Here is a 15775-nt window from a genome sequence, read left to right as displayed (position 1 = left end):
ATAAATTATATATGTATATCACATACACATATATACACACATACACATTATATATACATTTATATTTTAAAAGATTTACTTATAATATGTGCATGTGTGTGTATATGTGCGTGTTTGTACATACACGTGACTATGTGTACAAGTGCTCCTGAATGTATGTATGGTTGAGTATCCAGGTGCCTAAGGAGGCTAGAAGAGAGTGTGAAATTTCCAGAACTAGAGTTTACAGGCAGTGGGTGAGTTTCTAGATGTGGGTGCTTAGAGCTGGACACTGGGAAATGAACCCAGGTTCTCTGGAAGAGCAGCAAGTGCTATTAACCACTGTGCCATGTCTCTAGCCCTGTAAGGAGCCACCTCCTTCTCCTTCAGATTTATTATTTTATTTTGGGCGTCTGCCTCATTTGCTGTGTCTTATATCTGTGTACTAGAAGTTTGCAGTGCCTTTGGAAGTCAGGAGAAGGTGTTGGATCCTCTGGAACTGGAATTAACAGATTGCTCTGAGCCATGTGGGTACTGGGAACTGAACCAGATCTTCTGGAAGAGCAGCCAGTTCTCTTAACCCCTGAGCCATCTCTCCAGGCATGTAAGCCATATTCTTAATGAAATGTGTTCTGCAATTATTGCATTTGAAAATAGAGGATTACAGCAGCAGGAAATGCATGTTTTCTTTTATAGTCTTCAGGGTAGGTTGGTCTTCACTGATTACACCGGGTGAAAATTATGTAAGTAGTCCTGGGTTTTCTTCAGTCCAAGTAACATTTGTGGCTATCACTAGAGGTATGGTGAATAATGGTACCGGGAGACCACTGACAGGTAAACTTGGCATTAACTTTATCAGTTGAAGTCTTCCTTTCCTTAGCCCTCCACCCACAACATTGTGGCTGTTCCACCCGTAACAAGAAGACAAAGACCAAATGTGAAGTGTGACTTAGTGCATGACATGGGAGGGCTGTTACAAAACACTGTGAAGGTGATTCGAGTCTCATAGCTGAATTTCATAAATGCATAGTTAGAACCATGTATTGAACAATCTCTTGCATATGTGGGAGGATATGTGTGCTGTGACCTATGGATGGAGGTCAGGAAACAATCAGAATCAGTTTTCTCTACCCATTCATGGTTCTGGGGATCCAGCTCAGGTGGCCAGACCTTCCCGGCAGGAGCCTTTACCCACTAAGCCGCCTCAAGTATTTTTAACTAGATTCCCAGTGTTAAGTTTAATGGTGGAGTGGAAGAATTTATGGAAGAAAAAAAAAAGATTAGAGCTTATAGAGATTAGAACACAAAATGGGAGTGAGAAGGGATGAGAGGGCAAAGTGTGTGCGTGCGTGTGTCTATGTGTGTGTGACCGTCATGTATGTAAATGTCATAATGAAACCTGTAATGTGTAATTAATATATGCTAATAAAAACATTAAATGATACATTTTAAAGTTCCCTATATAGCTAACATTACTGAAAATGAACATGAGAAGACACAATAAACAAGTGAACACTTTGTTGCCATTTGTTGACAGAAGATGTGAAAAAATGTGGCTTTTAAAAGATGGAAGATTATAGATTTTCTCTCTTGTCATCTATGCTGGATTGAGCACTGCACTTCAGAAAAGGACTAAAGCTTTAGAAAGCTTACTGTTTTGTTTTTTAATTAAAGATTTATTTATTAAGTACACAGTGTTCTGCTTGCATGTACACCTGCATGACAGAAGAGGGCACTAGATCTTAGTACAGATGGCTGTAAGCCCCCATGTGGTTGCTGGGAAATGAATTCAGGACCTCTGAAGAGCAGCCAGTGCGCTTAACCTCTTAACCATCCCTCCAGCCCTGAAAGCTTACTGTTTAATGTCAAAATGCACCTTTAAAAACAAGTCTGTGGCCGGGTGATGGTGGCGCACGCCTTTAATCCCAGCACTCGGGAGGCAGAGGCAGGCAGATCTCTGTGAGTTCGAGACCAGCCTGGTCTACAAGAGCTAGTTCCAGGACAGGCTCCAAAACCACAGAGAAACCCTGACTTGAAAAACAAACAACAAACAAACAAACAAACAAAAAAACAAGCCTGTGCTAAAAGAGCAAGTCATAGCCTCTCTTCATGCAGGTTGCTATATATTGTTCGCTTAGCTGAGGTGTTTTGGTTTCTGGATAGGAGTTCAACAATTGGACAATCTTTGTTTCTTTCTCTGGTTTGTTATAGGAGAAATAAATTCCCACGAATGTGAAAGCGTGTTAAGCAAAGACAAAGTCTCAGGGGAATTAGAAGCCAGCACTGTGGACTCCCTGACGGACATGCCGTTTGCTACTGTAGACATTCAAGATGATTGTGGAAGTAAGTACTGTATTATTTAAACAACTATTTAGAAGCATTGGACAGTACATTTAGTCATGCACTTCATCTTTATTTCATTTTAAATACTTGTCATGCTTTTGAGTGCTAACAGTTATCTGATTCTTTGTTGTTAAAACTCATAGATCACAAATTGGCTAGAAACCCAGGAAACATCCAGAAAATGTTTGCTGTTGCTGTTCTTTGGCGCTGAATGGGGGATGGGAGTCATTTTGCTGATGGGAATAGCCCAGCCTGCTTCCCACAGGAGATGGGGAGAGTTTTAGTTTCACTGATCATAGTAATCTAGATTGTCAATTCTAAACAGTCAAGCAACATTTTAAAAATTACACTTTTTTGTTTGTGTGGATATATATGTATGTCTGCATGTATGTAGGTAGATAGGTATGAGTGTGTGCATGCCAAAACACATGTGGAGGTCAGAGGACAACCTGAGGGAATCGGTTCTCTCGCTTCTCTATGTAGGTCCTGAGAATTGAACTCAGACTCTCAGGCTTCGTGGCAAGCACCCTGACCTGTTGCGCTATCTCTCCCGCCCACATTTAAATCAAGATTCATAACAAAATATTTAAGAGTTGGTTTCTAGTTACATGGCTTTCCTAAATGTGAAATTCAGCTTTATAGAAGCTGTTAATCCTTATTTTATTGTAGGAGGAGGGCCTGCTTGTTTGTCCCGGCCGCCAGGCAAGCTTAGCCCTGAAATAACCACACAAAAACTGTATTAATTAAATCACTGCTTGGCCCATTAGCTCTAACTTTTATTTATTTTTATTTTTATATTTATATTTATTTATTATATTTCTTTTTATTTTTTAACTTTAAAAAAAAATTTTTCCATTCAATTATTTACACTTCCTCCCCTCCTCCCATTCCCCTCACACTCCCCCATACCCCGTCCTCCCTCTCCTACCCTGTTTGAGAAAGGGCAGGGAACCCTGCTCTGTGGGAAGTCCAAGGCCCTCCCCCCTACATCCAGGCCTAGGGAGCTATGCATCCATATAGACTAGGGTCCCCCAAAGCCAGAACATGCCGTAACAACAAGTCCCAATGCCTTTATCAAAGGCTTCTCAGTCAACCCCCATTGTCAGCCACAATCAAAGAGTTCGGTTTGATCACATACTCATTCAGACCCAGTCCAGTTGGATTTGGTGAGCTCCTATAGAACAGGCACACTGCCTCAGCTGGTGGACCAACCCCTTGTGGTCCTGACTTCTTTGCTCATCTTCTCCCTTCTTCTGCCTTTTTTTTCTAATATTTATTTATTTATTATGTATACAATATTCTGTCTGTGTGTATGCCTGTAGGCCAGAAGAGGGCACTAGACTTCAGTACAGATGGTTGTGAGCCACCATGTGGTTGCTGGGAATTGAACTCAGGACTTTTGGAAGAGCAGGCAACGCTCTTAACCTCTGAGCCATCTCTCCAGCCCCGGGAGCTCAACTCTTACAACTTAATTTAACCCATCTCCATTAACCTGTGCATTACCACGAAGTCGTGGCCTACCAGCAAAGTTTTAGCATGTCTGTCTCCAGTGGTGGCAGCTCCATGGTGTCTCTTACTCCACCCTTCTTTCTCCCAGCATTCAGTTCCATCTTCCTTGCTTACCTAAGTTCTGCCCTATCAACAGGTCAAGGCAATTTCTTTATTCATTAACCAAGAAAAGCAACACACAGACAGAAGGACCTCCTACACCATTTTATGTCTTCAAAATTCGTTTTGTTCATATGTGTGTATGTTTTGAGACCGTCTCCTGGCCCTCAGAGCAGCTTCACAGTCATTATGTAGTTAAGACTGGCTGAACTTCTCTGATCCTCCTGCCCTAATAAGCATTGGAACGTAAGCATGCATCACCGTGCCGGGCTTCTTTACACAGTTCTAATATACCTATTAAGGATTTTGAGATAAAGAAAATGACCATTTTATTATCTATTAACTAGTTAAGGCATATCTTTAAAAATTTAAAATATAAAACAGAAATCATCTAATTTTTTTGTATAGAAAAGATTTATCTTAGTATATACAGATATCAGCGATTATGCTGTGTCAGTTAAAAAAGAGATAAATTATGTTCTGTGTCCTTTATATAATTAGTTGGGAAGACAAATGCTGCATACAGTAATGTGTCCTGCATAATGAATGGCTATGCTCTGAGACTAGGCTATTTTTTTTATAATGTAATTCTTTATTGATTCTTTGGAGTTTCACATCATGCACCCCATTCCTGCTCACCTCCCAGTCTCTCCATACCCTCCCTTCACCCCTGCAGCATCCTCCCCAAAGAAACCTCCATTCCCAAATCAATTAAAAACAACACACATTCACGACACTACCTGACCCTCCATCTTTCCAATACCTCTTCGCTGCTCCTAGTGGCACTGGGTGCTGCTGCTGTGTGTCACTCAGTAGACCCTTGTGTCCAGTCAGCCCCACCCACAAAATGTTCCCTGCAGTGAGTCATTGGTCTGGTTCAAGTCCTCTGGCACACCATCATCACTGGACCTGCACCAAACTCCTCTCAGATGTCCTGTTGTTGCCCTGAGTCTTGAACATCCCGTGGTTATTATTCTACAGGACCAGTCCCCCAAGCACTGTAGATGGGGTAGATGTCAGGGTGGGCTGACCCATTAGGCTATTATTATTTGTCTGAATATCATAGAGAATGCTGCCAACTCAGATGGTTGTGATATCACTAGGTGACTAAGGTGACTAGGTTTTTTTTTTTAATTTTATTTTATTTTATTTATTTTATTTATTTATTTATTTTTTTGGTTTTTCGAGACAGGGTTTCTCTGTGGCTTTGGAGCCTGTCCTGGAACTAACTCTGTAGACCAGGCTGGTCTCGAACTCTATTTTTTTTTTTTTTTAAGATAGTGACTCTTAAGATAGTAGCCCCGGTTGGCCTTGAACTCAGTAGCTTTCCGCCTTAGCCTTCCCAAGTCCTCGACTTGCAGGTGAACAGAGTCACTCCCAGCCTACTTGAAAGATTTTTTTTTTTAAAATATTTCTTTATTTATTATGTATACAGTACTCTGTTTGTGTGTATGCCTGCAGGCCGGAAGAGGGCAGCAGACCCCATTACAGATGGTTGTGAGCCACCGTGTGGTTGCTGGGAATTGAACTCAGGACCTTTGGAAGAGGAGGCAATGCTCTTAACCTCTGAGCCATCTCTCCAGCCCCTACTTGAAAGATTTTTATCTGCTTAAGTAACAAGAAAGGAAACATCAAAACAAACTCTAATTTATTCTCAGCATTTTAATTAAGAGCAAGTGTGGAAACAATCAACCCACAATAACAGATGGAGTACTTAATCTGTTAAATTAAATTAATTTCTCTTCTAATTCACTCCTTTGTAGTTTTTGAATGAATAAATAGAATTGAGGAGAAATTAGATAATTTACATAAGATGACACGTGGTGCTTTGGTTAAAAAAAAATCTGCGGTTGAGAAAGTAATGGCCCTTGTCACTGACATCAAGTTTATCAGTGTACAGTAAAAGGCTACTAAAGTCATTATGAAAATTAACAAGTATAATAATTAAGTTTATGAGTTTGCAAGCTATATTTCCACGGATGACTTTTTGCTAACCAGTAAAATTACTATAAATAATCTGGTGAAAGATTCAGGGCAGACAGCCAAAGTTTTTTGCACTTTGTGACCTCAAGTCACCGATTTTATCAGTAAACTAAATGATTATATAAATATTTGCTTTTTATCTTTTCATGTGAAAGCAAGCAAATGGAATAACAGCAAGCTGTGCTTCGGAACACAGACTGTGTTCCCAAAGTTGGGAGGAAAATGAAGTCAGGGAGTGAGAAAGCAGAGAGATGCTGTGTTTTGATTCTACAGATAAACTTGGTAAATACCAAGAAGATCCTATAAACAAGAGAAAACATGACGGTGGCTCACAGTGTCACAGGTGGAGTGTGTCAAAGGGCACTGGATTAAAGGCAGAAAACCCCAAACACACTATATGGGTATAAAATTGTACCATGTACACATGAGTGATTATTTTTTAGAATAATGGTTCTCTGACTTCTCCACACGTAACTGAATTCTGGTTTTAATTTTTTCTTTTTAGAATCATTATGAAATGGTGGGTTTGATCATATCTGATAAAATTCACACTACCAAATTTTTTATTCAATTTGATGCTCACATTGTCTCCTCTTTAGCCTATGGAGAGATTTGTAAATTTATATTAGAGCCTGTCTGACATGATCCACTTGCTACAGTTTGGATCATGAATATCCTCAGTGGCCTGAATACTAGGTCACCAGTTTTGCTGGGAAGTGGTGGGACATTGTGCTAGGAGGAAGTGGGCTAGCAGAAGGAAGCTAGGTCACAGGGAATGGGTGAAATAAGCAAATACAAACCAACCAACCAACAATCCACTTTCATAGTGGTAGAACAACCATGATGCCAGACATAATGGCTCATGCTCATAGTCTTGAACTTGGTGGCCTAAAAAGGGGTATTGGATTATATAGCAAGACCCTTCCTCAAAAAACAAAACAAAAACAATGAGAAAAAAAAAAATCCAACCCTTTGGCATGAAGTAGAGAATGCTTGTTAGTGTTGCCCTACCTAAGGTATAAATCTGCCTGATCTTTTTTTGTAAATAAAGCTTTATTGGGACACAGCTATATCCTTTGATTTGTTTTGTCAGAGTTAGGTAGCTGCAAGACAGACCCTGTAGTCTGCAAAGCTCAAACCATTTACAATTTTGTTCTTTATGGAAATTCTTGCCGACTCCTGCTTTACATTTGAAAATGACAATTATATATGATTGCTGCTTATTATATACACTGCATGACTTCTTCCTTTTTCAACTAGGTTATCTTTGTTTTCCTCTAGTCATTGACGTACCTCAAGCAAATTCAAAGAGAAGCAAAGAAAATGAAGGCATCAAGAATGAGCACATAAAGAAGAGGAAAAAACCCTCGAAAGATTATCAACCCAACTATTTCTTGTCTGTTCCGATCATCAACAAAAAGGTGATAATCTCTTAAGAACCTTTTACTATGAAGTTTTATTCTAAACTATCTTTAAAGTGTACTAAATGTTTGTCAGCCCAGTTGCTTTGAGAGTCTAACAGTCTTTGATAACATTTTAGTAATGCATAATTTAAATGTTTAATTTAACTTTTAAAATCTCCTAGTTCTGCCAGGCGGTGGTTGTATGCCTTTAATCCCAGTAGGAAAATTTCACATTTAAGTTATAGCAAGTTGTTTATATAATAGTTGTGATTATTTAAATTTTTTTTTTCAAATTTAATGATAACATGGCCAGGTGGAAGTCAGACCCTTGGCGACCAAATGGTAGACAGAAGACAGTGACTTCCCTGAAGACATGACTTGTGTCCAAAAGAGAAACCAAGTTTTTTTAAAAATTATTATTTGTTGCTTAGAGATCATTTCATTAAAGCCTCCCAATGTGTTACAGATACGAGGGAGATATGAGGGTAATCAGGTTGTGATACCTGCAAGCCCACTGCTTGCCAGGATTGATTTGGTTGATCTAAAAGCCATACTCACAGGTCCCTGTCAAGATCATTTCCAAAGTCTTGCTTAGTGGAGGAGGCCCTGAGAGGCAGAGAACAGCGGGCATGCGTGAGGAGAGGACTCTGAAGCCTTTGGAAAGATAGGAAACGGACGTCTTACTTCACGGGCCTTCATGTGATGGGTATCTTTGCAGTGTTGTTTCTTTAAACATTCTTCGTTGCTGAGTAGGTTGAGTATCCCTTGCTCAAAATGCCAGAGACCAGGAATGTGACGTGTTTTGGACTTGTCGGGTATTTGTATGTACATAATGAATCTTGGGGTGAGATCCAAGTCTAAACAGGGAGCATCTGTTCCTCATACTACCTTCTTCACATATCCTGAAGGGAATTTAATGCATGGTTCTCAGTGCTTCTGGGTCTTGACTACACCCAAATGATATCAGATATGAAAAATTTCCCTTGCGTAGTAATAAGGGCAACGGGGCTGCTTCCCCAGCACCCCGGCTGCCTGGCTAGCTTATGCCCGAAATAACAACACACAAACTGTATTCATTTAATCACTGCTTGGCCCATTTCTATCTAGCCTCTTCTAGGCTAATTCTCACATATTAATTTAGCCCATTTCTAATCATCTGTGTAGCACCCCTAGGTGCGCTTACCGGGAAGATTCTAGCCTATGTCCATCCTGGGTCGGAGCTTCATCGCGTGCGTCTGCCTGGGAGCTGGGAGCATGGCGTCTCTCTGAGGTGTCTGCTCCCGAGAGGAGAGCTGTGGAGTCTGAGCTCACTTCCTCTTCCTCCCAGCGTTCTGTTCTGTTTACTCCTCCCACCTATCTTCTAACCAATGAGGGCCAAGCAGTTTATTTAACCAATGACCTTCCTCCATCACCCTTGCATTATGTTTTGGATTTGAATCATTTTAGATTTTAAGTTTTTGGATGAGGAGTACTCAACCTATACTAACTTAAGATTGCATATCAAACTCAGTATAAATCTATTAAAATCTGAAAAATCAGTGTTGTATAAATACAATGGACCCAGTCAGTGATTTCATACTGAGATTTTGTTTTTGTTTCTTTTTTCTGGAGCCTGTCTTAGAACTTGCTCTGTAGATCAGGCTGACCTAGAACTCATAGAGATTCATCTATCTCTGCCTCCCAAGTGCTTGGATTAAAGGCATGTGCCACCACCACTTAGCGAGATAATCTTAAGATAGAAAAAAAAATACTGTATCTAACTGGAACTATGCTGTGATGTGGGAATGAGAACACCTGGGAAGAATGCGTCCTCCACAAGGCTGACTGCCTTTACATTTTAGCCTAAGGGCACGGCCAGATCCGAATCTCACTCTGACTCCACAGACTCTCTTTGGCCAGTGGTTCTCAACCCGGGTTGCAACCTCTTTGGGTGTCAAATGGCCCTTTCACAGAAATCACCTAAGACCATTGGAGAACATATATATTTACAAAATCCATAACTAGCAAAATTATAGTTGTAAAGTAGCAATGAATAATTTTATGGCTGGGCGTCGCCACAATGTGAGGAACCGTAGTAAAGGGTTGCAGCATTAGGAAGGTTGGGGACCACTGGACTAGGCAGTCTTTTAGTCTTTTAGTGTTGCTGAGGATTCATTCCAGGGTCATATATTTGCTAGGTTCGTGCTCTACCACTAAGCTATAATCTGAGACCTGCAAAGAATTTTAAGTCAAATAAATAAACACCAGAGAAAAACCAGCTAAGTTTTGTTGGCTCATTCTAAGAAGTACCCCATCTTTGAGATAGAGTTTAACTAGAGAGACGACACCTTAAGGAGAGAAAAATGACCTCAGGTTCATGTGATGGGTTTTCTAGCAGTAAGGTGGTCCTCGGAAGTGTTTAGGTGACACCCAGCTGAGAGGATGAGCTGTTGCACAGCATCTTTAGATGCTCGCCCGTTGTTTGCCTTGGTTTCCTCTTGCTTTAGGGCTGTGTACACATGGACAGTAGACCAGAGCAGGAAGCGAAGCTCTGTTGCTTTAGTGGGCAGATAGAAGCCAGGCCGCAGGAGGAAACCAAGTGGTAGACAGCTGGAGTGACTTCCCTGAAGACACATGACTTCTTGCTAGCGGAGAAGCTAGGTTTTGTTTTGATTCGTTGCTTAGCGACCATTCCACTAAAGAGTCTCCCAGTGTGTTTAGATATGAGTGAGGGTAATCAGCTTGTGATACCTCTCAGCCCATTGATCACCAGGATTGATTTGATTGATCTAGATGGCTAGGCAGGTGCCTCTTCCTCCCTCACCACCCTGACTGCATCCCTTCCTAAGCTGTGTGGTTGGTAAAAAAGAAAGACCTTCCCTAATAGGGGAGGGCTGGTCTTTGTCAAGGGTATATGAGTGGCTGCACCCCTGCTAGAACCTCCAAGTAAGCTCTCAACATTTGATTTGCACTTCTTCGCCTTAACTAGGTAGTTCATTTTGTTGATTGATTGTACCTGTGGTTGCATCGAGAGGGCCTCATAATGTTAGGAATATGCTGTGCCACTAAACTGTATCCCCAGCTTTCTTACTTTCCTGTTGAGAGAGGACCTCTCTTCATTGTCTGTGCTGGCCTTGGACCTGTGACCTCCCTGCTTCAGCCTCCTGGGGAGCTGAGATTCCATGCCTAGGCGCACGAGGCCATTGGATTCCCTTAATGCTTCTCTGTTCTTTGCAACCATCCTTGGGTGTCTCCCCCCCTCGCTGTCAGTGCTTGACTCCTCTGCATTTCCAGTGAGGGTTGGTGGGGGGATGGGTGGGATACAGTGCAGGGAGAAGGGGCCAAGCGAAATAAGGCAGAGGAACTCTTCCAGTTTTCCACAGGATGTGGTCCACAGGGCAGGAGGGAGGAAGGATGATGGAGTCCTGTGTGGCTTAGAGTTCACAGACCTGGTAGTCTGCCACCAGTCTTACAAACTCTTCTGGTTCAGGTGACTAGATTCTGAATTTCAGTCTGGTCAGGGGATAGGTCTAACCTCAAATGCTTCTTTTTCCAGGCCCCATGTTGCACACCCCACCTGCCTGCTTACTTCAGGCTTTCCCCATTGACACCGGGATAGAGATGTACTCCGAACCTTCTTTAAAGACGGCTGTTCTCATCTTCTCCACTTCAGTGCCTCTTTCTCTTTGAGCCTCTCGTCTTCTTGACCAGGTCGCCTCCCCTCTTCTCATTCCATTCTTAGTTAGAGGTTGTAGTTTCTGATTGTCACTTGTCATTCTTGCAGTTTAATTTTTTTCCCTACAAGATGTTTTATTGTGTTCTCAGTGCCTAGATGGGTGCTTTCCAGGAAAGAGTAGGTGCTGGCATTTACAGACACAGCTTCCCTTCCTACTGTATTTCAGGGACCTAAGAACATTTCCACTATACCAAGCTAAATTCAAAACTCTTTTTTTTTTTAAAGTGTGGTGCTAAGGTTTGAACTCAGGTCCTCACATATACTAGACAAATGTTTTCAGTTCTAGACCCCAAAGTCTTAAAAGTAATAAATACAAATGCTGATTTTGTAATGTAATATGAATAACAACTGATTTTAGGGGGGTAGAGTACCTTATAGCCACGGGCAGTGCAGCTTAATTTAATGCTGCTGTCTTGGGAGACTTACTTTCTGGAGTGATAAGTTTATCATGCTTACATGTGAATACGGGGAGAAGACGTAAGAACTGGACAAGAGGAGGACATACGTATCAATTCTTTTGCAGAGTTTTTCATTTGTCTGTTTTAAAGTATCTAATGTTCACTTTCTTTTTAAACGACTTAGGAGGCTGGGTAGGAAGGCCTGGGAAAGAAGGCCTGTTTGTCACATTGTTTCAATGGAAGAATGTATTCCAAGTTCCAGTTTAGTGACCTGCAAACAGGCTCTTGGGAGCCAGTACATTCACAATGAGTTGCTCTACTTTTGGCCTCAGTTTCTTGGCACCCAGTTTTAAAGAAAAAAAAAAAAGAGAGAGAAAGCATTCAGAATTACATGGCTCTTTGATTTCAAACATGTTTTTAGTAGTTTAGAATTCTTCGTTGTGGGAATTTTTCATTTCATGTTTTTAAGAAGTAGGATTGGTAAATACATTAGAATTGAAGCGAGGTACTATCCTAACTGGTAGTGTAGGAGTGTGTGTTTTGCGGTTAACATGTAATTACATTTTAGTTTAAGAGAAGGAAAAGATTTGATGGCTTGTAATAAAGCTTGTTCTTTAATGGCTATGGCTGTATAATTACTTATCTGGCTGTTGCCCGTGTGTGGTTTTATGTGCTTTCATATGAGAGGTAATATGCTGTCTCCGTAACAAAGTAGCTGAGATTACTGATTCATAAGGAGAAATGCTATTTTGGCTCCCAGCTTTGGAAGTTGCAGTCCTTGATGGATTGGCATTACTTTGGGGCTTAAGGCAAAAATAACACCACAGCTTGGAGTTTGTGGTGGAACGAAACTTTTTTCTTGGCAAAAGATAGAGGATTGAACTTGGATACGGAAATCCCTTCAAGGACACTCCGCCAGTGACCCACTGACCTCTTTACTAGGCTCCTAAGAGGTCACATTTCAAAAGTGCCACCCTGGGAACTAAGGCTGACACATGGGCCTTTGGGGGGCAGTCATGATCAGGACTATTGCAAACAAATCAGCAATGAAAGGCAGGCAAGAACTCATCAGGAGCTGCTGAAATCAGGAGTATACTAATTTTAGAATGATTTTTTGTATGCTAACGGACAAATTTTCTTCAGGACTTTAAAAAGCATTTAATGTCATGTTTCTTCATTTTTGTAATGTGAAAGTTGCTAGTCTTAATGAACTATGGGAGATTAGTGAATTCAGTCTTAAAAATAGAAAAGTATTTGAAAAAGAACACTTTTCTGTTTAAGGCTGATCTTTTTACTTTTATTCCACTATTGCTATAGTGTTAGTTCTTCAAATACTTTTCATGGTTGTTGACAGGCAATGAGAGTATTTAGCTCTCTCTGTGTATTTTACTTGCATTTATGTCTGTGTATCACATGCATGTCCAGTGCCTGTAGAAGCCAGAAGAGGGCATCAGACCCCTGGGCCTAAAGTTAACAGATGGCTGTGAGCTGCCATGTGGGTGCTGAGAATCTGATTCAGGTCCTCTGGAAGAACAGCCAGTGTTCTCAATCTCTGAGGCATCTCTCTAGCTTCTGAGAGTATTTAGCTATGAAGAAAAGTTGGGTGGCATGCATATCACATGCATTTTCCCTCTTGTCTCAGAAATTAAACCTAGGTCATCGTGTATGCTAGGCAATACACTACCAGTGAGTTATCCCTAACGTCCTAGATAGCATCCTGACAAAATTCTAATAACTCTTAACAAGGCAACAGACTCAGCAGTGATACGCTAGCAACTTGGAAGACTTCTAAAACCAGGGTCACAAGGTGAGGTCAAAGATAGTCTTCTACGGTGTACTAGAATATAGTATGTCTCTTTTGTAGGAGCATGCTAATTTACGCCATTTTTAAAACTTACATATACATTGAGTTAATTAGAAGGTTTCAAAGATGTAAAGATGGCTTTTCTAATTGCGCCAGTGTAGGCTTTTGAACTATGACGTAGTGGTGATATTTACCAGATGAGGATGTGCTTTTCAATTAACTCAGTGAGTAGAATATGTAAGATTTCAGTCAAGTTTTTATTTGTAGACGTTTCTTTTAGTGTCACATCTAAGTTACACTGTTAGGATTGGTTTAGAGATGTACTTTGTGCAGTTACGCCAGTGGCGGGGGATTAGGATGATGGATAAGGTTTAATGGTGTTGGAGAATTTTAAACAGTGACTATAAAAATTAGTTTCTTTTAATAACATGCAGTTAAGATTCTGGAGTGTTTTTCTTGTCTTTTAAAGATTGTAATTAGGAATAAAAAGCATTTAAAAATTCTTAAGATGATATCAGTGAATCTATAAATTAATTGGAAAAATCAAAGCATGGTTAGAAATATGTGACTTGATTAGATTAACTTTTACATTTTCATAGATTTGAGGTTAATCCTATATTACAAGTATCATGTGGCTTCATGGAAATAATAGTCTTCAAAGCATTTTACAGTTTTTGATTTTTAAGTTTTACAATTATTAGACAATTCAAAGACACACAGGATCTAAAATCATCTCACCATGCAAGACGTTGCACTAAAATGCTGAAGATGAGCATGAGGCCAACTTTCTTTGACCTAAAACTTGTTCCTAGTTATCTTCTCATCGAGAGGGCTCTGGAAGAATTTTTATAAGTTGATATAAAGGGAAAACTATCAGGAAGAAATTTGGACCGAGACCTGGAGTACTCTCCAAGTCCACAGAAACCTCTCTGTAACCTCTAAGCTGTCAGTCAAGGGAACACTTGGACTGTCTTTACTCTTCCACGTGAGGGGGAAATTCCTACAGTCAAGATTGGGACCTAAGCAATGGACCATTTCTTGATAGTTCTGAAGTTTCTCTATGGCGGCCTTTCAATGCTGGTAGAGTACATGCTGTAGGAGAAGAAATGAGTTATTTCAGATTCTATTTTGGTAGGGAACATAGTATCAGATTCTCTGCATGTTAAGTAAGTGAATTTTCCCCTGAATTGCAAGACTGACAGTGTAATGCTTGAGACAGATAAGATGGGCCTTTAGTGAACACATAGAGTATACAGTCTGTGTGTACAGCTGATCATTAAAGGCAAAAAACACTGGCTTTCATCTACTGGAATACTACAGAAGGAAACGCAGAGGTCCACTGCTGTGAACTGGTTCAAACCTGCAGAGACACATCAGATAACAGTGCTAGAATTATAATTTCATTTATTGCAGGTAAGTAGACAGAAACCTGATCCTCTTAGGTTTTTACTTAGTAGGATTGAAGTACCCCAGGCATCAGTTGGTAGGAGCTATTACATGACCTTGTTTTGACACCCACCCCACCCCCATGCAATCAGTGATAGTTTCTGGACTGTCTACAGTTTTAGGGAGTGGGGCAATTGAAGCAATGATCAGTCTACTTAATATTTTATACCTCAACTTTTTCCTATGCTGGTTGAGGAGGAAACCCATAAGTGGCTGGGGTTTTAGAGAGGTCTGAGTTTCTATTTTATCAGCTTCTGTTTTTGAAGAACAGAGTAGCCCTCAGACTTCAGAGAGTCAGGGAACTCTGGAAAGTTTTCTTCCTCCAAAGAGAATGTTATGTGTCCCAGCCTGGTCTACAGAGCTAGTTCCAGGACAGGCTCCAAAGCCACAGAGAAACCCTGTCTCAAAAAACCAAAAAAAAAGAAAGCTCTTTTCAACCCACTGTCACACAATGTACTTTACTGAGGGGGTGCAGAAGACCTGGGAACTGGTCACACAGAGATTCTCTGGATTTGATTTGAACCCCATCCTCTCCCACTTTTTTTATACGGAGGGGTTTGTTGATTTACTATAGCAGAGTGTAAAGCAGGGCCAGTGGCTTTGTTTTCTTCCAGTAGTATGTGCATGATTTCTTCACTGATTTTGGTTTGCCCATGCTTATGAAAGTGTGTGTTACTGGAGTAATGTAGTAGCCCCATCAGCACGGACCTTTCTTTTAACAGTCGAGACCCCGAGGGTTCACCTGATGGCGATGTGTCCCTACCAAAAGGAATAGTTTCTCTGGGAGGCTGGTAGCGTAATGGACAGTGTTTTTTCTTTTAGTGTGACTGTATAATGGTGACAGAAATCTATAGGTTCAGGGTTTCTTGGCTTAACCTCTTGAGGTAAGACTTGAGGCGAAAACCTCTTGGTCTTTGTCCCTATAGCTTTTTTCAGTCACAAGGACAGGAGGCTCTGCATTCTTTTTCTTATTTATTTTTGTTATATTTTATTTAGCTTGTGTGACCAGAGGAAGCTTATAGGAGTCATTCTCTTCTTGCAGCTCGTGGGTCATGGGGACTGAACTCAGATCCTCAGGGCTGGTGACAGGTGCCTT

General features: G+C 40.8%; 1 protein-coding gene across 3 annotated transcripts in view; it reads left to right on the top strand.

Moving 5' to 3' along the window:
• Akap7 (A-kinase anchoring protein 7) overlaps positions 1–15775 on the top strand; it is a 126853-nt gene that overhangs the window by 7956 nt on the left and 103122 nt on the right. For all 3 annotated transcript variants that reach the window (XM_041654201.1, XM_041654203.1, XM_041654202.1), the window contains exons 2-3: positions 2191–2322; positions 7195–7334. In XM_041654201.1, coding sequence (XP_041510135.1) covers positions 2191–2322; positions 7195–7334 — 272 coding nt within the window. The remainder of the gene's footprint in view (positions 1–2190; positions 2323–7194; positions 7335–15775) is intronic.

This window comes from Microtus oregoni, unplaced genomic scaffold (assembly GCF_018167655.1).
Source record: "Microtus oregoni isolate MIOR12 unplaced genomic scaffold, Mior012 000006F_ref0000085, whole genome shotgun sequence".
NCBI lineage: Eukaryota > Metazoa > Chordata > Mammalia > Rodentia > Cricetidae > Microtus > Microtus oregoni.
This window is presented reverse-complemented; position numbering and strand designations above follow the sequence as displayed.